The sequence below is a fragment of the Lepisma saccharinum genome, chromosome 7, assembly GCF_977018435.1.
Source record: "Lepisma saccharinum chromosome 7, izLepSacc3.1, whole genome shotgun sequence".
Classification (NCBI taxonomy): domain Eukaryota; kingdom Metazoa; phylum Arthropoda; class Insecta; order Zygentoma; family Lepismatidae; genus Lepisma; species Lepisma saccharinum.
The window spans coordinates 86478955-86500915 of record NC_139235.1 but is presented as its reverse complement, the minus strand read 5'-3'; the positions used below and the strand labels follow the sequence as shown (position 1 = coordinate 86500915).

General features: G+C 39.2%; 1 protein-coding gene across 1 annotated transcript in view; it reads right to left on the bottom strand.

Annotated features, from left to right (window-relative positions):
- The window catches only part of LOC145990544 (pickpocket protein 28-like), a 57925-nt gene that overhangs the window by 15090 nt on the left and 20874 nt on the right, over positions 1-21961 (bottom strand). The window contains exons 4-8 of the mRNA XM_083126238.1: positions 20306-20402; positions 14712-14860; positions 12388-12598; positions 7988-8258; positions 6602-6664 (exon numbers count right to left, since the gene is read on the bottom strand). Coding sequence (XP_082982364.1) covers positions 6602-6664; positions 7988-8258; positions 12388-12598; positions 14712-14860; positions 20306-20402 — 791 coding nt within the window. The remainder of the gene's footprint in view (positions 1-6601; positions 6665-7987; positions 8259-12387; positions 12599-14711; positions 14861-20305; positions 20403-21961) is intronic.

The following is a 21961-nucleotide window of genomic DNA, read 5'->3' as shown; positions in this document are numbered from 1 at the left end:
TGTATCCACTAGGAATGGAATCTTAGAATTGTTGACTTGTAAGTAGTTAAACAACGATCCCTGTGTATGCCAAACAGATTCACTTTCTTTAGTAACGAAAGTAGTGAAAATTTCTGGACACTGAGCGTTACATTGGATACCAGCGGCGCTGTAATCAACAAATTTGCTCTTAGATTTTTCTTCTTGAATATCTGCAAATTTGTGATCTATGGGAATGCACGGCACATTAAAATCTGAATAATCAATGGATGATTCTCGGATTATATATTTGAAATTGCTGTGATTGTTAGGTACAATCTTAGGTTTTGAATTAGTGGAACATTGATAGATCTTTCATTGATACGTGTGTTAAGCACAATGTTTGTGCTAGAAACCAATTTGTTTTTGCAAGAATTGTTATATTCTCTCTTCCTGCAGGCTGATAAGAAATGATTTTTCTTTTTACAATATCTGCAAGTAGCTCCGAAAGCTGGACATTTTCCATTCGGATGAAAAGAATTACAATTATCACACGGTTTACCAGAATCATTGTTTGATTTGTTACCAATATGCCTTGTATCAGTTCTATTTTGTCTGATGTTCATTCGAAGATTGCCCTTGTACCTGTTTTGGATTTGCGAAGTGAATTCAGTCGGAGTTTCAGAATGTTCCACAGCATTCTTTGAGTGACTTTGGTTAACAATTCCCTCATTTAATTCTAGCTAGTTGAGATACATGGCCGTATCTATTGCCTTTTTCAAGGTCAAATCAGGATCTGATAACAGTCTATTTCTAACGCGCACACTTCTCATACCAAGAATAAATACGTCGCGACACATTGAATCAATGAGATCACGAAAATCACATTTTGAGGCTTGCTCTTTGATTTGCACAATGAAATCAGGAATGCTTTATCTTTCTGTTTAATAAGAAAAAACTTATGCCTTTCCAGTACGAGATTCTTCTTGGGCTCATAATGGCGGATCAATGTTTGTTGAATTTGAGCAAGACTGAGCTCTGATATTGATTTAGGTTGTATGAGATTGTATAAATCAGCATACGTTCTGTGCCCTATTGCTGCTAATAGAACATGTTTAACCTTATCATCGGGAATGTCTGAAGCTTTGCAGAAATGCTCGAATCTATCGAAGTATTGTTTAATACTTTCCTGCTCCCTGCAGAATTCAGAAAATTGTGACAACTTTTGCATTGTGTACAGAGATTCTTACCTCCAACAGACAGCTTGAAGAACAATCACAAGAAATATGTAAAATTACGAGAAGTAAGTATTGAAGTTTCCAAGATCCTCGTCGCCATTGTTGAGTTTCAGGTTCTTTCAGTTCTTCGATTATCCAAGAAATGGAGTTAAGAATAAGACAGAATTTGTAACACAAACAAAAGTGTATAATTCAGGAACACAGTAACAGAACAAGTACAACAACTTACATATTGGTATAAATGAAAGAAGTCTCGTCACGAAGAACGTTATGATTTAGAGACATACATGAGAGAAGTAATACACAGACTGATAACAAACAACGTTCAATAACCAGGTCTGGCGTTCACTGCTGATGCAGATCAAGTCCGGCGTATATGTTCAATTGGTATACGACAGAGGAGATTAAGTATAAAAAGAAAGTGGAGAAAAAGAATGACAGGACAGAAAGTGAAATAAAGAGAGAAGAAAGAAAGACAGGACGACACAAAGTGAAATAAAGATAGAATAAAAACAGAAGACAAGAGTGAAAGGAAGAGAGAGAAAAAGAAGGAGGAGAACAAAGAAAGAAAATGCAGAAAGGGATATGAAGAAAGAAGAGGAGGCAGAAAACTAGAGAGAGAGACAAGGAGACAGAACGATGCGCTAGGAAATAAATAGGAACAACGGAAATGACACACAGAGATATAAGCAGTAGTGTTGCCCACGAGACGAGACGATACGAGACTTTGGTCTGTCTCGTCTCGTCTCGTCTCGTGTCTCGTCTCGAAAATATTAGTTTGTCCCGTCTCATCTCGTAAAAATAATGCAGGATATTATGCCATCAAAAGTTATAACTGGGAGACATCACAAAATATTCTCGAAAATGGGTTAAACCTGTAATCAGTTTGCTCACTGTAGCTATAGTGAGAATAGATATGATTCCTTAATCATAAGAACATGAGTATATCAAAACAAATAAAGTTTGTTGATTATTGTCAATATCTAGATAATGTATAGAATCTGCCTTGCTTTTCTAGCTCCCATCCACTCTTTATCCATCGTACATGCAGGGAGCTTTCAGACGGAAGGAACTCGACAGGCGACAAGCCACACGGGGGTTTACACTGAAGTGACAAGCGACAGGATCCCCTTTACGTTCCGTCTATGATAAAAGTATTCACCGCACGGGCAGTACCAACAGATCGAGGCGATTCTACGCTCGATATTAAGAAAACGACCCAATTTGAGCGACACGCAAGCGACAAGAAACACGTGGTACTTCGGTTCGGAAGGTTACGTTTACGAAGGGTTCCTATCCAAGCGAAACATGTTGCTTGTCGCTTCTCTCGTGTGGCTTGTCCAATGTGACAAGCGACACGGAAGTATCACACTGATTCAACGAACGACAGGGACACTTCAGTTTAAAAACACGCATGCATCACACATGCGTGGATAACAACCCTCGCGACTATACACGGTATCCAGAAAACGGCCTAAGCAGAACAACATTCAAGCGAACAAGCGAGATGTGCAGCTTCGGTTCGAAGAGTTTCCCGTGAGGAAGATTTCTTCACATCAAAGTTACAGGCGACAAGCGACACGAGTCGCTTGGAAGCGAACTTTCAGTAGTCAATGCAACCTTTCGAACAGAAGACACACGAAAAGCTGCACGTGTCTCTTGTCGCTTCGGTCCGTTGTTCACGGATGCGGGGTGAATGCTTTCCTTCAGACTGAAGGGGATTGTGTCGCTTGTCGCTTGGGTGTGAATTATACGTGTCGTTTGTTGCTTCGGTGTGAAATTTCCAAAATATAGCTTTCAGGTTGAAGCGACAAGCGACACAGATTTTTCACAGATTTTTCGCACCAAAGCAACAAGCGACACGCTCCCTTAGGGCGATTTCAGACCGGAGCGACAAGCGACACACGACACATGTTGCTTTGGAACGAGCCAATCAACAGCAACGTTTCACAGCGTAGGAGCATGGCAGGCCGCACAAACCTGCGTTCGATTGGTGAAATCCTGAAACGACACGTGTTACGAGTCGCGCGTAGCTTCAATGTGAAATCTCCCTTAGTCTATAAGCAAGCTTTCACTGTGAATTCACTACCAACAGACAGAGGCGACGCAATGCACGCTATTAAAAAAACGGCCCAGTCCGAAAGATACGCAAGCGACAAAGCAACACGTGCCGCTTGCCGGTCTAGTCGCTGCCGTTCATTTCCAAGCGACACTTGTTGCTGTCGCATGTCGCTTATTACTCCAATGACTTCAGGCAATTTTATGTTCGTTACGTCAAAGCAGAGTATCTAATTGCACTAGCTTTTTACTAGGTTTTTAGAGCCGTGGTGGTGTAGTCGGTATGGCGTCTGACTGCCAGACGGGAGACCCGGGTTCGATTCCCGGAGTGGGTGAATAAAGGTCGGAATTATTCCGCATTGTCCTCGCATAAAGCAGCTCCGGGGCTCAACAGCCTCATATCAATGGGGGCAATCCTGGAGGGCAAAAGAGGCCTGAGTGTGATGCTGATCACTTCACCTCCAAAATTACCTTTCCCCCACGTCCCGTAAATGTGCCTTCATGGTACTATGTTATATGAACTTGGAACTTTACATTTACCTAGGTTTTTAGTGCGAAATCTTCGGAGTTTGCAACCAGCACTCGAGGCTGCTGTGGATTTTGAGAAGAGGGTCGCAAATGAAAGAAGGGTCTGTTTGGGCGAGAAATTTTATGACGATTGTCGCCAGTATGGCTGGAACAGGGCCGTAGAAAACAATGGCAGTGACTACCTCCGGATCGTTTTGCGCAAGAATGAATGGAAGAGAGCTCTTGGGGTAGCAGATAGTTTCCAGATTTAAGGTATTCTGAGGAAATTTCAATAGAAAGACAGATACAGGGATTTACGAGGCTAAAGTCTGGGCAAATTTGTTACGGACAACGTGTGACGAATTAGGATTTTTCGAAGGGGAATCTTACAGATCTTTATTCATGTAATAGAAGCTGTTTTGGGTTTCCAAAGAAAATGCTTTATTCCGAGTAAATAAATATTTGCAATTGATTAGTTATTTTGTTTATATTTTTTCGAGGCTTTCGAGACGAGACGAGACTTTTCAGGGGCCGTCTCGACCCGTCTTGTGTCTCGTCTCGAAAACGAGACGAGACAGGTGGTCAGCAGCGGCGTATACTCTGGGTCACCTAGGTAATCGGAGATGACCCGACTATAATTTTTTTAAAAAAGTTGTTTTTTATTTCTTCGCAATATTCTTCCGAACCAATCTTTGATTCGCATATTTCTTTACTTCCAGCGCGCGAATGTTTTTCAAACGTTTGCCGCTGAATGTCCGAGAGGCTTTCAGCCACTTTCTCCAGCTGGTGGAGTCTGGTGACGTCAGGGTGAGATTCCACCGGCTCCCTTTAAATCCCTTTACGGGAGGGGAAGGAAACACTGCTGCCCAGGCGCGGTTATTCCGTGGCAAGGGTAAGCTCCTTCTGGAGAGAGTCCATCGGTCGAACTCTCCACCCCAGAGCCTTTCCCGTTCCCTCGGCTGGCACCCTCTTCTGCCATTCTTCCCCGGTGGCCTTTGTATCGTAGGATCTGTGTTGTTTACGACAGGGAAATTTCTCAGGAAACAGAATTCTGGGTTCGCAAATTACGTACTGAAAAGGAAAGTAGAGAAAATACATCTGAAAGTGCGCGAGAAACAGGGAAATGTGAACAACATTTGCGAACCAATTCTATGTTAATTCTCATTTTACATTTGCTTCTGTCTTCCTGATATCTGCTATTTCAACAGATATTGTCATAGGAAAAAAAAGCTTTAATATTGAAGATGACGGTAATTAAATAAATTAAAATTTTAACTAGAAATTCAAGAAATTACACCGACCTCTGTGGCGGAGTGGTTGCCACAGCTCCCTACGACGTCAGAGCTCCAGGGTTCGAATACCGGGCTGGGCATGGGTGCTCTTTGTAAATGTCCCTTCATCAATTTCATATCATCACTCGTAGTGATTAGCCAAAAGTGGCAGAAAAGCGACGTCAAATAACAATTTAATAAATCGATTAATGAAGTAATTAAACTATTTATATGCTTACTTTTATTCATTTTTGTATTTTAAAATGCGTGATTACTATCTTTGTAACCTTCAAAACCAGTGAGAGTATTTCTTTCACAGAAATGAATAATTTTTAAAAGGGAAAGCTATCAGAAATAAATTATATATATACGTACACATATACTATTAGGTAATTTAAGTTGCTCCCCCCCTCTCTAGATTAATAATGATCATAATGATAAAAGATGTTTGAATGTAAAATGTATAAACAAAAAACGCAATGATTCCAACTTATAGAACCTCGCGCATCGCAGGGAATATGAAGTCTGTGTCAAGCAGTAAAGAACCACAATAGAAGATTGGCGCAGGGAATTGAATGCGTGTTGTAGCGATTCGAGAATTTAATATTTGTTTAGCTGTTAGTGGTTTAGTATTCGTGCTAGTGCTGTGTTTAAAGTTAAAGGCAATGGATATAATATAATATTTTCGTGTGAAAATATTTGGAACGGGATCTTTTCCGGAGAAATTGCAAATAGTTAATGTAGGTAGGCCAGTAGAATCTCTTGTACCACAGGTCTTGAACTCAAACTTCCGTGTATAAAAACAAAAATCAGGAATGCACGAGTAACTGGGTACTGGGGTAACTTGAATTTTACACTTCAATTAATATTGAGGGGTTTTATTTCACTACCGAATTCCTTTCATATTCTTTGTTACAGTTTTTTCTTATAGATTTATTATATTATCTTGTTTTATTGTTTGAAATTCTAAACGTAGATTAACTGCAAGTGCAATCACAACAATTATTTGACAGTGGTCGCAACAATAAGGTAACATTTTTCACACATACATTCGTAAATCCTGTATGAATGTTGAGGTAAATTTGCAGGGAGACTTCAGGAGTGGGTGGATGAATCAAGTGTCTGAGATTACCCACTAGTTAAAACCAGCATACGCCACTGGTGGTCAGTCTCGTCTCGTCTCGAATTTTAAAAAGCCTGTCCCGTCTCGTGTCGTTTTCGAGACGAGACACGAGACGAAACGGGACATGTCTCGTCTCGTGGGCAACACTAATAAGCAGACAGACAAACAGACAGAAAGAGAAGAGAGAAGAGAGAGAGAGAGAAGAGAGAGAGAGAGACAGAGAGAGAGAGAGGGATCAGACACATGGAAAGGAAAATATAAAGAACATATTCTTCAGTGTTCACTTTTGGGAACTATTTGTATCTGATTTCTGGAAGAGAATTTAATAAATTTGGTGAACTGAGACACTAAAAGCTATCGGTCTCGTGCTATTTAGTGCGTTTTCATCCCTATGAAACTAACTGAATTGTAAATGTCCATGAATAATGAACTATTTTCATAAATACCTGTAGATATATTTTTGACACATTCCCACTTTCCTGGTCCGCAATACTTCGTGTTTTCATCACCTGAAATGAACAATAAAGTAATTGTAACATTACTTTTCGTAGTTTTCTGTAGATAGTTATAACCATAGGCGACAACTTAGTGGGGGGTGGTGGGCAAGTGCTTTCTGCTCCCCCTCCTCAAATCCTCAAGAGGAGGCGATATTGTATATCACGTGTGAATCTTCATGTATTTATTTTATTAAAATTAATGATCGCTGATCGTGTGTAATTTGTTTGCAAGAAACTTACCAACAAAAAAGTAACTGTAAAACCTTAGTTACTTTTCAAAAATGAGCAACTTTAACTCAGTCACTTTTTGAAGAAGTAAGTGTACCTATAACTCAGTTACTTTTAAAAAGTAACATTCTATACACCAAGATTTATATATATACATACAGTATATTGGTAATTTAAAGATGCAACAATTGCAAATTTAATTTTGCAATTTTTTTTTTTAAAAAAATATTTTTTTCTGGAACAAAAAAATTGGCTAATAAATTAGAAATTTGTGTGAAGATGAGCACTTGAATGCTTTGTTATACAGTGTGACATAATTAAAAGGTGACCGAAAGTATTAAGCAGCAATAATTTCTGTTAATATTTTTGGGCACACACTGTACTTATTGTTGATTGATTGATTGATTTAGTGTTTTAAGTCCACTTTATGCACAGTAAGGCTAATCGGGACTGGACCTACAGTTTAAAGTGGAATCCGAACCACTGTGCCATGTGCCTCCAGTACTTATTGTTACTTTTACTACTAACACTGGATGGCGCGCCTGAAAAACAAAAACTTTAATTCGCACACCGAAGAGTGGTATGCAACTTTCAATATTAATCTTGGTGGCCGACATGACTTAAGTGGTCAACTTAAATGACCGAACGCGTTAAGTGGTCAATTTCTATCTTGCTCCCAAATCTTCCTATTTCGAGTCTCAGCCTGGATATTCTTTGCGAGTGTCCCTCCGTCAATTACGTCTAATTATCGCTCATCCATTTCGTCGCGATTAACGAAACATGGCAGAAAAGCGGCGATAAATATAAAAAGTGCAAGTACAATATTAGAGCCTAGAGCAGATTCTATACTCTGCTCCGGAAGTCTGCGAATCAAGAGAAAGAAAACAGGTCTCTGCCCAAGTGGTAACTCTCGACCAATGAACGGATGAGAGGGATTCAATGGAGGGGTCAAAGTGGCTGCAGCTACCAGCAATTTTCACCTGCGCACATCACTTTTATCCCCGGATTTGCTTTCTCCCCTTCTTTGCCGTTATGCGCGGCATCGCCTCACGCACTCCTGGGACAGAGTATAGATCCCAGCGCCACCTATGGTGCCTAGATACTCACGTGGCATGTAGAAAGTCACACAACCGCAGAACGTTAGAGTGAGGTTGACTTTGCACTCGAATTCGCAGTTGTCTTGCGTGTAGATCTTGAAGTACCGCAGTTTCCTTTCCTCCGGGAAGAAGCAGCCTCTCTTCTCAGGGGCGTAACCTTTTAGGTTGTCCATGGTTGTGAGTATGGATGGTTTGAGGGCAACCACCAGCTTTCGGTTGTCCGGGAGCTTCAGGTACTTTTCTGACATGCTGGGCCTCTCGGCTGGATTATGAAGAGCCAACTAGAAATACAACGAAAACATTTTTAACCGTTTCCGGATGAGTCACGGGCGTAGTCCGTCGTGCATGTATAGTTGAAGTCCTGATTCGAAAGCCAGTTTGGTATCCTTGACACAACTCGAGAGGAAGCAGACCGGATGCGCACCTGTTTTTCTGAGAAGCTGCTCTGGGACTCACCCAGTCTTAAATCAATAGGTACCTGGGGCAACCCTGGAGGGTAAAGGCGGCCGGAGCATGTTGCTAATCACATCACCTCCAACATGGCCAAGATCGAGAATGTGTGGAGCCCTACCTGTACATCTCCTAAATCTGCCTGCATGGCACGGTGCTATATTTACGGCGAACTTTGCCTTACGTGTTTTTCTGTTGTTTACCTGCAGTGTTTAGACATCAATTCATCATTCACTGCGATGTATAAAAAATAGTAAAAAACACAATAACTCAACCTAGCAAAGATAACGCAACCGCAGCCTCACGTTCTGTAATCTCTAAAGAAACTGAATGGCAACAACTCATTTACTCTACGTGAACGTGACAAGATATGTCATTACCTAAAACGGACGCTATTGGTGAGAGAGATTTGAGAATATACTGGGCTCCACGCAGACGTGTTTACTCCTGTAACAGAGGGAACTGATCTTTCGGAACTTTCTTTGAAGTAAAGTGGCGTTCGAATCAGGACTTCAACTTTACTGTCGAATAAGACTGTTGATGGTATAGCCCGTCGTTTAGTATGCAGTTGCAGTTGTATTGTAAATCAACGATTGGCTATAATCACGCCATGTCATCTACCAACCGATAGATGACACGCTTTCAACGTTGCTGAATCTTACTTGTTCTCGTGTCATATTAAGTTGCACTTTTGCTTACTCTCTTGAAATTAGCATTGAACCATTTATGTGCATAACGTGGAAATTCTTTACGAGGATTCCACTTCGGATTTGGCAGTCAAACCTGCCGCAAAATTAGTTTGGTATTGAGAGCTGGAGGAACACGCGTCACGGTGTTGCCATATCGTGCGGTGCGGTACTGTACGGTACGCAGTGCAGCCGTCTGACGCTGTGTAGGGAAAACGTGTTATGAAAAGGAACAACAATAATGAAATGTGTTATTGTTTTCTCTCTTCATTTCCATCTCCCTTACAACATGAAAGAATTAACGAAAAGAGCATTGTTTACAGGTTACCTTTTCAACCCATTCTGAAATTATTGAATATATACACTTGCAATAACCATTTCTTTCCGAAGTCGCCGTTAAAGTCTGCCCATCTTTCAATTATACCGCAACTGAAGTGCACAAAAGTCCAGTTTGTGAGGCGTCTGACTTTCACGCGGGAGACCTGTGGTAGTTTGTGGAACTTTTTCAAATATCCCGAGCGGCTCCGGGGTCGACTCAGCCCAAGTGAGTAGGCTACCTGGGGCAAACCTGGGGTAAAGGCGGTCGGTGAACCACATCACCTCCATAATATGGCCTAGGTCGAGGTCGAGAATGTGTGGAGCCCTGTCTCCACATCCCCATATGCCTCCATACTTTACTTTATATACATTTGTTTAAAATATGCATAAAGAAAGATAAGTACATCTCATAAAGAAAGATCCATCAGTATTTTGCGTCCATTAATTTTTTTGAAGGAGAATCCCAGAGATTTAATGACTGTCCTTAAAGACGTTTCCTCACCTCGAAAAAGTCCCGAATCTTTCAACGAAACGCGCAGTTTGCCAACAGTATGATGATCTTTCCTCCTATAATAAGTGTAAATATGGCGACGAATATCGTCTTGCTGAAAGGTACCTAAATTTGTCACGCGTTTACTGATATTCCTCTTCTTGCCTGGGGTTTCCAATTTTGAAGCCTCGCATTGATTTATTTCCACCACATTATATTTCTCTTTCCCTATGGTAACAATAGTGTACTGTTCTTAGACACGCCGACAGCAGCAGCAGTACTGACTGTCCAGAACTTTATTTACAGAAATGATTCGACCCCCATTGTTTTTCTCTTGCTCAAAACACTTGCTAACTAACTAACTCTCTAGCCTTCTTAAACCCGAAGGTTCATGGCTGCAGAAACACAGGCCTTCCATCTGTCCCTATCTTGAGCAAGATCTATATACTCTTTTCCATCCCTACCAATTTCCTTTAGGTCCATCTCAACGTTGTCCCTCCATCTTCGTCTTGGCCTTCCTACAGGTCACTTACCATCTGGTTTTCCAACAAGAATCCTGTAAACTCCTCTTTCCTCTCCCATTCGTGCCACATGGCCTGCCCACCTAAGTCTTCTTGATTTAATTATTCTAATAATATCTGGACATGAGTACAAATTATGTAGTTCTAAATTATGTAACCTTCTCCACTCACCTGTCTCCTCGTCCCTTTTAGGTCCAAAGATTTTCCTAAGGATCTTATTTTCAAATACTCTCAATTTATGTTGCTCTTTCAATGTAAGGGACCAAGTTTCACACCCATATAATAATACAGGCAAAATTACTGTTTTGTATATTTTAACTTTTAGTTTCTTAGATATTAAACGAGAAGACAAAAGTTTATGAAGAGAGAAGTAACATGCATTTCCTGAATTAAGCCTACTTTTTATTTCCTCTTTAATATAATTTTCATTTGTTAATATTACTCCTAAGTATTTGAATTTGGAAACTGGTTCAAACGAGATGTTATCAATAATTAGATTTTGATTATTACCTAACACTTGGTTTCGGCCTGTAAGCATATATTTAGTTGCTCAGAACACTTGCGCACAGAATAAACCATCTTCTGCGTTTGGCTTTTGAGAGGAATTCCTTTACCGAAGGCTTTCTTTATTTTAGTGCATGACCTCTTTGGTACATTGTCATCTCGAGTTGGTTTGAGTTGGTGGTTGAAGCCCACTTTATGGACAGTAAGGCTAATCGGGACTGGACCTACAGTTTAAAGTTGGATCCGAACCACTATGTGCTTCCACCGGGTATCGAACCCGGGACCCCCTTGATTACAAGGCGATGACGCTACCACTGCGCCATCGGGGAGGCCCATTGTCATCTCGTGTATTGTCTACTGTGTTTGACATTCTTCACACAAGCACACGACACACACAAGCAAAACACAGAAAATATGTACAAAAAAATAACACACTAAAACAACACGCTATATACAACAAAGAATACGCTTAATTCAGTAAACACTAAACAAACGGACTGGTTAAAATATCACAGCAACGCAACGCAACAAACAAACAACACGTCCTCTCCCAACAACATGAAAACTGATCGCAGGAAGAATCGCCCGATAAGCGGCAACACCGTGATAAACGTTTTCTGTTGCTAGGTAACCAGGGCTTGGGTGAAGCACTGGGAAGATTTTGATTGGTTCGCATGACAGCAACCTATCCTCCCGCAGTGACGTAGACCCGGTTTCTTCACGTGCTTCACAAGCGTCAATACCAAACTAATTTCGCGGTAGGTTTAGTGGTCATTCCAAGAAAAAGATTTTCGGTGATTTTTCATTAATTACTTCTATGTTAGGTATTGAAAATATTTTTAGAAACTGTCATTACAATGTATACTTTTTCTTTACAGAAAAATATTCATAAATGTGAGAAAATATATAAAAAATGTAACATATTATATATCTGAATGTATTAACATGGTTTCTAACAAACAAACAAAAAAGAAAGTTCAGTATATGTTTTCTTGGAAGAAAATTGCAACGAGCTGCGTCAGAAACGGAGTAGTTGAATGCACAACTATTGCTCGGCAAACTGTGCATGGCTTTTTCCATTAATTTCTCTGAATCCCCAAAGAAATGTTTTTTTCTTATGCAACCCGTTTCGCGATTCGTTTCAATTCTTGAAGACAAGGAGAATGAACATAGTGATGGACAATTTGCTTGGTAATACTTATGCATATCCCACTCTACAACCAAAGCAAATATAATATTAGGCAATTTTTCCGTCTTGAAGACAAGGAGAATGAACATAGTGATGGACAATTTGCTTGGTAATACTTATGCATATCCCACTCTACAACCAAAGCAAATATAATATTAGGCAATTTTTCCGTCAATATATTCATCCGTAGAGTTAGGCAACACACATAACGCAGGAAAGCGAGTATTTCATATTTATTGCCGGTGAGCGTACCTTAAATCCCATTTCAGGTGAACTGCATGTTTTGTCCATTTCCTTAACGTTGGCCTTAATTGTGATTCGCAATCCATTGTTCATGCCTGACCCCAAAGCTCGATGCGGATAAACAGGTAAAGACAGGGAATCTTCGACGTCGTAGCCACCATCCAGAGTCCAATTTCTCACTCTTTTCCAATACTTATGTTCAGCCAGACTGTAAACGGTCCTGTAAACGAATTAATCACATTTGTATAGCACATCTATGCTATTCAAACCAAACACACATTCTGAACGACATCGTAAGTATAGGCCTAACTATTCTTGTAGAGGTTAATATGAATACAGAGACAACACTACAAATGTGTAGCACATGTTTCATATCAATTGATAGTGAGTCACAGTGACTCGCATTCCGAAAGTGAGAGGTTCAAATCCCGTGGCCAGCCATCTTGCATGAGGTTTCCTTCTTCAGTTTCTCGAGGCTAAACTAGGTTTGTAGGAAAGCTACAATCCACGGTTGCCCCTGACATATCATATCACTTTAGTTATATATTAATATAATATGGCCGCGGTGGCTCAGTCGGTAACGCGTCTGACTACCATGCTGAAGGTCCCGGGTTCGATCCCGGGGAACTTTTCTAACGATGGAAGCGGCCCCGGCGCCTACCTAGCGTCGAATAACATGGGTACCTGGGGGAAACCCTGGGGGGTAAAGGCGGTCAGGGGCGTGATGCTGATCACATCACCCCCACTCACGACCGGATCAAGAAAGTGTGGGGCGTTACCCCCACACCCCCTATACGCCTTAATGGCGTAGTGCTAAGCACAGGGGAGCACTTTACCTTTTTTTTTTTTTTTACATATGTACGACTAAAGTTACACTTATTTACACATGATGCTAATTTGTGAAACCTCGAATTAGACCGGAGCGGACCGGAACGATGTGGTGGTTCGTGAATATCTGGAACTTTCCTGGTCCTTCTCGTTACAAATGGTAACAGACCATTCCGTTTCGTTTGATTTTTTCCAGATTGTTTACTATATTTTTCCTTCAAGCGTGAACTAAATTATTTACTACTCTTTAATAGTACATATTATAACCTGCTTAAATAAAGACGCACTCTATTCTCTTCATTTGAAGTGTAGATGCGTTGTTGTCCCAGATGGTGTCTATCGTGCCTTGTGGTTCTCGTTTTTACTTTTATATTTGTTTATTATTATTTGTCGTGTCTTGCGGATTCGATTGTTCTGACAGAAGTATCCCCAGTTGGGAGAGCTGACTACCCATTCACGATTTTCGTCTGTTTACATTTTAAAAGGCAAGAAAATTCCAGAAGAGTCGTGTCCAATATATTATTTGATATGTATGTACATATTTTAATATTAACTCTTATTAATTGTAATACAGCGCATCGTTTCACTAGGAAACGAAAGGAAAACGTTCTGTTTCGTAAAAATTTTAATTTCGAGATATATATAACAGATACAAAATGTAAGGCCAGAAATAAACGCTTGCAATCTCGAATTAGAAACAAATACATTTGAGGTATAATTGTTGTAATATATGCGTACTCAACAGTGCCTTCAGACAGAAGGAACTGGCACCACTGATAACGGCAACATGGCCGACAGTGAACGGTCCTGGTAACCAAGATCGTTGCTTGTAACTTCTTGTTCTTGTTATACTTCGTGTTGTACAATAAAGTACGTTGTTAAGTTAACGTTAGTCTTTATAATAATAGTAAGACGACGAGAGCTTCTACATAGATTACTGTAAAATATAGTCAGCAACTTGAACGCACTATATTGTATAATTATTTGATAACATCACATTGTTGTAATTATTAAAATGCTGGAAATAAAAAGAGAGTAACTTCTACTACAGCAAAAACATATTTGAGTAGTATCTGTGGGTTTTCACATGATAAATCAGGTTTCCTTTTCACATTTCACTATCATAGAGATTCGTATTTTAATATTCTAATAATTCAATTCTAAATTAGATTTAAAGTGCGAAAAACAATAGCCATCAACCAGGCAATTTTATGAGTAAACCAAAATGGTGGAGAGACAGATAACCCTTTCACTTTCAACCAAAGAATATGGAAGGGTTTGGAACGCTTCAACTTCATGTCTGAAAAGTAAGCTACGTACAATATCATCACCTACATTATATTGACAATCACTATCAAAATTATTAGTGAATCTTTAATATTAAGATAACTTTTTCTTATTTCTAAGACCATGCCTAATCAATGGAAAGAGATAAATATTAAAATTTCTATCATTGTGAAAAACTTCATACACGAATATAACTTATAAACAATAAGGATACTTACGTTGTGTCCGTGTACATATCTTTTGGACTAAGCATGTTGAACGTACAGCAGATACCTTCCTCAGTCAAGAAAGGGAAAATATTTTCTTCTGGTGTATCATCATCCATGAATTCAAAATATGCTATAAGGTTGTCACAAGATATCCCAACCTGAAAGAGATTCTCTTACATCATAGCTATATATACATACATATATACATGTACAGTCATGGAAAAAAGTTCTTCCCCATAAGGCTTTAATAGGAGCAAGTAATGCAGGAGGGTAGGCAACACATATTGCACCCTTCGATGATCGGGTGATTTTGCCTGTCTTAACACCGAGAAATGTGTTCCACGCGAAGGTCAACATGGCAGGAAAGCAAAGAGGGTCACGTGACTATTGGTTACGTGGAGTGTTGTGCTTCTCCACGTCCCCAGTTCTTGATCCACATTGCAGAAAAAGTAGAGCTGCATGCAATATATGAAAATAGGTTGTTTTCAACTAAACGCTTAATTATGATTTTCCCAATTGTAAATCTATCAGACGTGTCTCCCTATTTAGTCGGGACAGTCTTTTACTTTGAATTCCTGTTTGTCATAGGCGTAACTTGACGGGAGCAGAAAGGGCATTTGTAACCCCCCCCCCAAAAAAATCAGGTTTCTTAAAGCTGCTAAAACAGGAATTAAATACTATGATTTGACGCGTCCAAAAAAAGTATTATATTGAAAGATTATTCCCAAATACGTAGATAGCAATTTAATACCTTGAAAGTGTCTCAGATTTGTTTATTATGTCACATCTTAGTGTGGCACAGGTCTACTACAAAAGTGGAATTTCGTAACAGAAATATGAACCCACTCCTTTTATTTCGTAGCCGATTTCATCTTGGAACTGAAATTAAGAATATTAGTTAACAATGTCATTGGTAAACAATAAAAAAATGAGTTAGACCCAATTCTTTAATACCTTATAATAATCTTTATCGCAAGTTTAAATTTTGTTGTAAGTCCACTTTATGCAAAAAAAAAAAAAAAAAAAAGGTAAAGTTCTCACCTGTGCTTAGCGCTACGCCATGAAATCGTATAGGGGGTGTGGGGGTAACGCCCCACACTTTCTTGATTCGTTCGTGTGTGGGGGTGATGTGATCAGCATCACGCCGCCCCACACTTTCTTGATTCGTTCGTGAGTGTGGGTGATGTGATCAGCATCACGCCCCTGACCGCCTTTACACCCAGGGTTTCCCCCAGGTACCCATGTCATTCGACGCTGGGTGGGCGCAGGGGTCGCTTCCAACGTTAGAAAAGTTCCCGGGCTTGAATCGGCCGGGGATCGAACCCGGGGCCTATAGCATGGTAGTCAGACGCGTTACCGACTGAGTCACCGGCACAGATAGACTAATCTGAAATGCATACAGTTTAAAGTGGGATCCGAACCACTATGTGCGATCACCTGGTATCGTACCCGAGACCCCTTGATTACAAGGCCTTACCACTACGCCATCAGTGAGGCGCACACAATCTTTGTATTTTGACCTTTTTAAACCTATATGTATCATATAAGAGGTTGTTTAACGTTGCTATGCCTCTATGGATTATATTTAGCCAGTATTCGAGCACATAGCGTCAGGTTTCATAGAATATAAGCTTCTCTTCCATGTTTATGGTTTCCTGTCTGCAGTAGAAAAACTGGCAGGTTCCCATTGCTTTTCTTTCAATAGTCTTCCAATGGTTGCATATCATATCACTCAAATTTGATTCATTCGTTGCGAACACAATCCCCGATGGCGGAGTGGGATCGTGGGCGCCTTGTAATTAAGGGATCCCGGGTTCGATACTCGGTGGAGGAACATAGTGGTTCGGATCCCCCTTTAAACTGTAGGTCCATTCACGATTAGCCTAACAGGACATAAAGTGGACTTAAGACACCAAATCAAGCAACCAACACAATCCCGTTATTGTCCAGATTATCGAATCCAGAACCTTCGTCGCGAATAACATAAGCAGGAAGACAACGTGAAATAACCGAACAGAAACAGAACCTAAAACCTACATCGGATAGATTGGATTAAGTCGACGATACAGCACGGGTTCTGAAATGAAAAAGAATACGAAAGTTGAAGGACCTCTATACGCACCCACTTTTCCTCCACTCAATGGGGAAGATATCCTTCTAGCTGAGAAGCCTTTACGTAGGAGTGCCCTGAGGGAACTTCAAGCCACGACGATAAAGTGTTCTACGTGCAATGACGGGACCAAATCATACGTCAGATAGCTGTGTTCCTCCTTATTTCGTACGCCATTGATAACTGGAACACGTGACCTCGTCTTTGGTAGAGCAGAAGCCTGCTTGCTTGCCACCACCCTTTAGTTCAGTGACCTTCGCCCGTAGTCAGCAAGAGTGAATGACTCACCAGATACTTGTTGTCTGTGAGGCTACACAAGAATAGATATTTCGTTAGTGGCTGTAAGTATTGTTTCATCTGCAGTTATATCAGTTAACATTTCAATAGTTTCCTAATGGTTACGTTAGTGATAAACATGTAAATTAGTTCTCGAGAGTGAACGTTTTATCTATTTGAACGGAGGATTTTTATACAGCCTGCATGTATTATTTTTTCCTGAAACAAGAAGCAATTCGAAGACGCAAAAAGAGTTGTATAAGAGTAGTTAACAAAAGGAAAAAAGAAGAAGAAAACGAAAATGTAAATGCTGAAATAAATTATGGTAGAGATCGAGTGAATAACATTTTGTCATGGGGCCTCCTCGATGGCGTAGTGATAACGTCGTCGCCTTGTAATCAGTGGATCCCGGGTTTGATACACGGTGGATGCACATAGTGGTTAGTATCCCACTTTAAACTGAAGGTCGAGTCCAGATTAGCATATCTGTGCACCAAACCAAAACTAAGAAAGAAATTGTCACAGTGTAAGAAAATTTCATGTTCAACCAGATACGAAACAAAAGGGAATAATATATTGCAGTTTGGAGTTCACATCTGTAGCATCTAACCAGCACAATTATGAATCGCAACATATCGTATCAGATCCATTTTTATTATACATGTATGATAATATAAGGGAAGTAGAGGAAAGAAAAAACCAAGCGAAACACGGACGCCTTCTCCAGAATTTCAAATCTCGTTACGTAAGGTTCTGGGTTGGAGTCCCGAACAGGCATGACTTTCTTGTTCTTGCCCTTTTATCTGCTTCATTTCATCATAATTCATCGTTATGGTTTACCTGCAGGGGAAGAATAATGACAATAATTGTCAATACAAAGCCAATGACAAACAGAACAACTCGATTACGGAGGTGCCAAGAAGAAACGAGACTTTACAGTTTCTCCGTCTCTCGGTTTGTCGAATTGAAAATTGCTCTCCCGTTCTCGGTCTCGATTAGTTAAATATAGAAATCGAAAATGTATGTGAATGAATATACATGTATTTTATATATTCCGGTTTTGTAGGAGATTTCGTGAGAGATGAAGTAAGTACTCTTCCATCCTATTTATTTTTATAATTTTTATTCCCTGTTCGATGATCGCGACGATAAGGACGAGTGACCATTACATGAAATTGATGACGAAATAGTCAAACACCCCCGACAAGGACGGTACTCAAACCCGGGAACTTTGGCGACGATATCGAATGTCAATCACTTAATGAGCTTGACCACCGAGCCTGCTTAATGTTGTTTCTGTCAGGTAATTCGTAATAACTATCATTTGCTTCATAATTTATCTTATTGTTGTGATTAACCTGAATTCAAAGAATTAGTTGAAAGGCAAAAATGCAAGATTGAATGTCTCTGATGTTACTTCGTGCCGAATAATATGACGTGGTATTATGATATGAATTTATTAATCATATAATATGCCTATTCATTCCATTGATTGATCCCAATTGAGCACACAAAATATGCTATAATGTCCACTCCATGGAGGAGTGGTTAGCACAGCCCGCTACGATGCCATGGGTCCCTGGTTAGAATCTCGACTTGGGCGTGGGTGTCCTTGGTAAGTGTCCCTTCATCAATTTCATCACAGCATCACTCATCTTCATCGTCGCTATTTGCCAAAAGTGAAAGAATAGCAAATCTAAATAACAAACATCCAATCAAATCGAACATCTCTACCGATTCAATTCTATACGGTACCGAATTCCCACTTTATTACTGCATCTTAAGTCATTTTACAGCATCTCAATTGTTTTCCGATTCGAAAACATTTGGAATGTTGTTTTGTGCAGTTGATTGTGCATTGTTTCGTTGTTTGGATTGTTTAATTAACGTCGCATTAATTAGTTTTAGACCAATCGTGACGGGGGAAGCAAGAGCACAAAGGAAGCAAAAAAGACAAGGAAGAGACCACGGCTTTCTTTAAAGATAGCATCCCGTGAATACAACTCAAGTGACTGCAGAATATTATGAATAAAATTTATTTCGCTTTTTCCTTTTATTTCTGTTTCAGTTATTTTACTTCGCTTTTCTTCTACCACTCGCGTTACTCGTGTCGGTGAGAAAGAATTATAAACTCGTGAAATGGACGATGGTACAAAAAAATATATGCCTCTCCCACGGTTCGAAACTGTCAGTACAAAATATTGTCTTATTTTTTAAATTTACGGGAAAATATGGTTTGTCAAGTAGCAATTTTCGCTTATCTATTTCTCAAGGGGTTCCATTGCCTCTCTGATGTCGTAGTGGTAACGTCTTCGCCATGTAATGAAAGCCTTCCGAATTCAATACCAAATAGAGAGGATTTGGTTCGGATCCCATTTTAATCTGTAGGTCCAGTGCATGAACTGGACTTAAACAATTAACGTGTGGCATGTGGTCTGTGATGAGAAGCATCATTTCAGCGAACCTTCTTGACGATGACTCTAATATCACTTGAAAGAATAGTATTTCCTTACGAGTAGCTTCGTCAAGAAACCAGTTCCTGAAATTTTCTTCTGGAGGCATCGTAGCACCCAGCTGTTTGTTGTGGCTGGGGCACGAGTCATGTGACTCATGCTATCAAAGCTCAATCCTTCCCGAGAACTCAGAATCACCAGGCAAACTTAAGCGAATATTTTGTTATTTGGGTTGCATAAACAACAGGCTTAAGACGTTACGAAATTCTACGTCCCGTGGCCCAGGTATTTTTTTCTAAGACTGTACATGGTTAACTCTACGGAGAATGTAAGAATTTTTGCATACATTATATGGCTTTGTGTGTTTCATAATTAAGTAATATATTACAGCATCGCACTTTGTTCTATTTTTTTTAGAGAATATTATACGTATTTATCTTTTAACGTATTATGTTTCTTCTTTAATTCTTTCGCGTAAGTACAATACATCTCCTGAAATTTATTATATTAAATGTTTATTTCTGTTGTGGTAATAACACCACGAAAATAGTCCTTAAAATGAAATATATTTTACATTAATATTTAACATTGTGCATCTAATATTATTTTCGAATGTAGTAATTTATAATTATTGTGAAATAATTTATCAGATTTATTAGTTTGGTTTATTTTACTTTGCTTTTAAAGCAAATCAATCAATCAATCTAAGATATTTCTTAGGAGGTATATATGGACATAATTGAAAAACATTGGTTGATATTTACCTCTACCAAGAATTTAATCGTTTCTGCATCTGAGATTTCTTCGTCGTTGCCTTGAATTCCATCGCATATCATAGACAACTTTGAAAGGTTCACGGACCTGAAATGAAAGTGAACTATTTCAGCAAATGCTACAAATTATTTATTTACTTTGTTTTCATTCTGACTGCGTACTTCTCCCTCTCTCTCTCTTTCTACAGATAAGCGAAAATATAAAGTGAACTAGAAAGTAAAATTAAAGAAGTGGGACAAAAGAAAATAATATGTGTGCTGTTTACTACCCACACACACTGACGTTCAAAGAAAGTGCATTATCTAGCAATTTCATATTTCTATTCCATGTCGATCTTACAATAGCGTTCAGCATCACAAATAGAAATAAAAACAAGATATATATTTATACTTATTAATAGTACACATAATGCTAATATGTATTATCTCTAAACATGACCGCACATCGGAAGGATTTAACGGGTGCAAACCGGTCTGATTAGGCGTAGAGCTGACAACTCTGCACTGTAAAAAGCCATGTCAAGAATCAGCAATATAAGGCCATGGATGTTCCCAAGGTAAAATATTCCGGAGGTAAAATAGTCCCCCGTTCGGATCTCCGGGTGGGGACTACTTTGGGAGGTCCCTGGACTAAGGATAAGATCTACATTAGGAATAAGGATATTAAATTAGGCACCTGGAATGTTCTGAGTCTTTACCGGCCTGGGGCATTTCAGTGTACAGTTAATGAGATAGTTAAGTATAAATTAGATGTAGTAGCTGTCCAGGAAGTTAGGTGGCCAGGAGAAGGGAATTGTAAAACTAAAAATTATACTTTTTTCTATGGTGGTACTGAAAATCATAATTTTGGAACAGGCTTTTTTTATAAATAATAGAATTATCTCGGCTCTTAAAACAGTAGAATTTATTAATGATAGGATATCATATGCAGTTTTACAGGGTAGGTGGTGTAAAATTATTTTAATAAACATACATGCACCAACGGAAGATAAAGATGATAATACTAAAGATGATTTTTATACAGAGTTAGAACAGGTCTTTGATAAATTTTCTCAGTATGATATGAAAATTCTGTTAGGTGACTGTAATGCACAGATTGGCAAAGAAGATATATTTAAACCCACAATTGGTAAAGAAAGTCTTCATGAATTAAGTAATGATAATGGTATAAGATTGATTACTTTTGCAACCTCAAAGAATTTAATTGTGAAAAGTACCACTTTTAAACATAAACATATCCATAAATATACCTGGTCTTCTCCAGATGGTAAAACTCATAATCAGATAGATCATATTCTCATTGATAAGAGAAGACATACTAGTATAATTGACGTTCGTACACATAGAGGTGCTGACTGTGCAAGTGACCATTATTTAGTAATTGCTAAATTAAGAGAAAGACTCTCAGTGTTAAATCATAAGCAACAAAATCTAAAAGTTCTAAAATTTGATACAGGAAAGTTTACTGATGAAAGAATTAAGAAAGATTACCAAATTAAACTGTCAAATAGATTTGATATTTTGCAGGATTTAAATGATGATGAAAATATAAATGAAACAGACGTAAATAAGAATTGGGAGCACATACGTAATGCAATAGAATCAGCAGCTAAAGAAAGTATAGGATACCATAAACCGAGAAAAAGT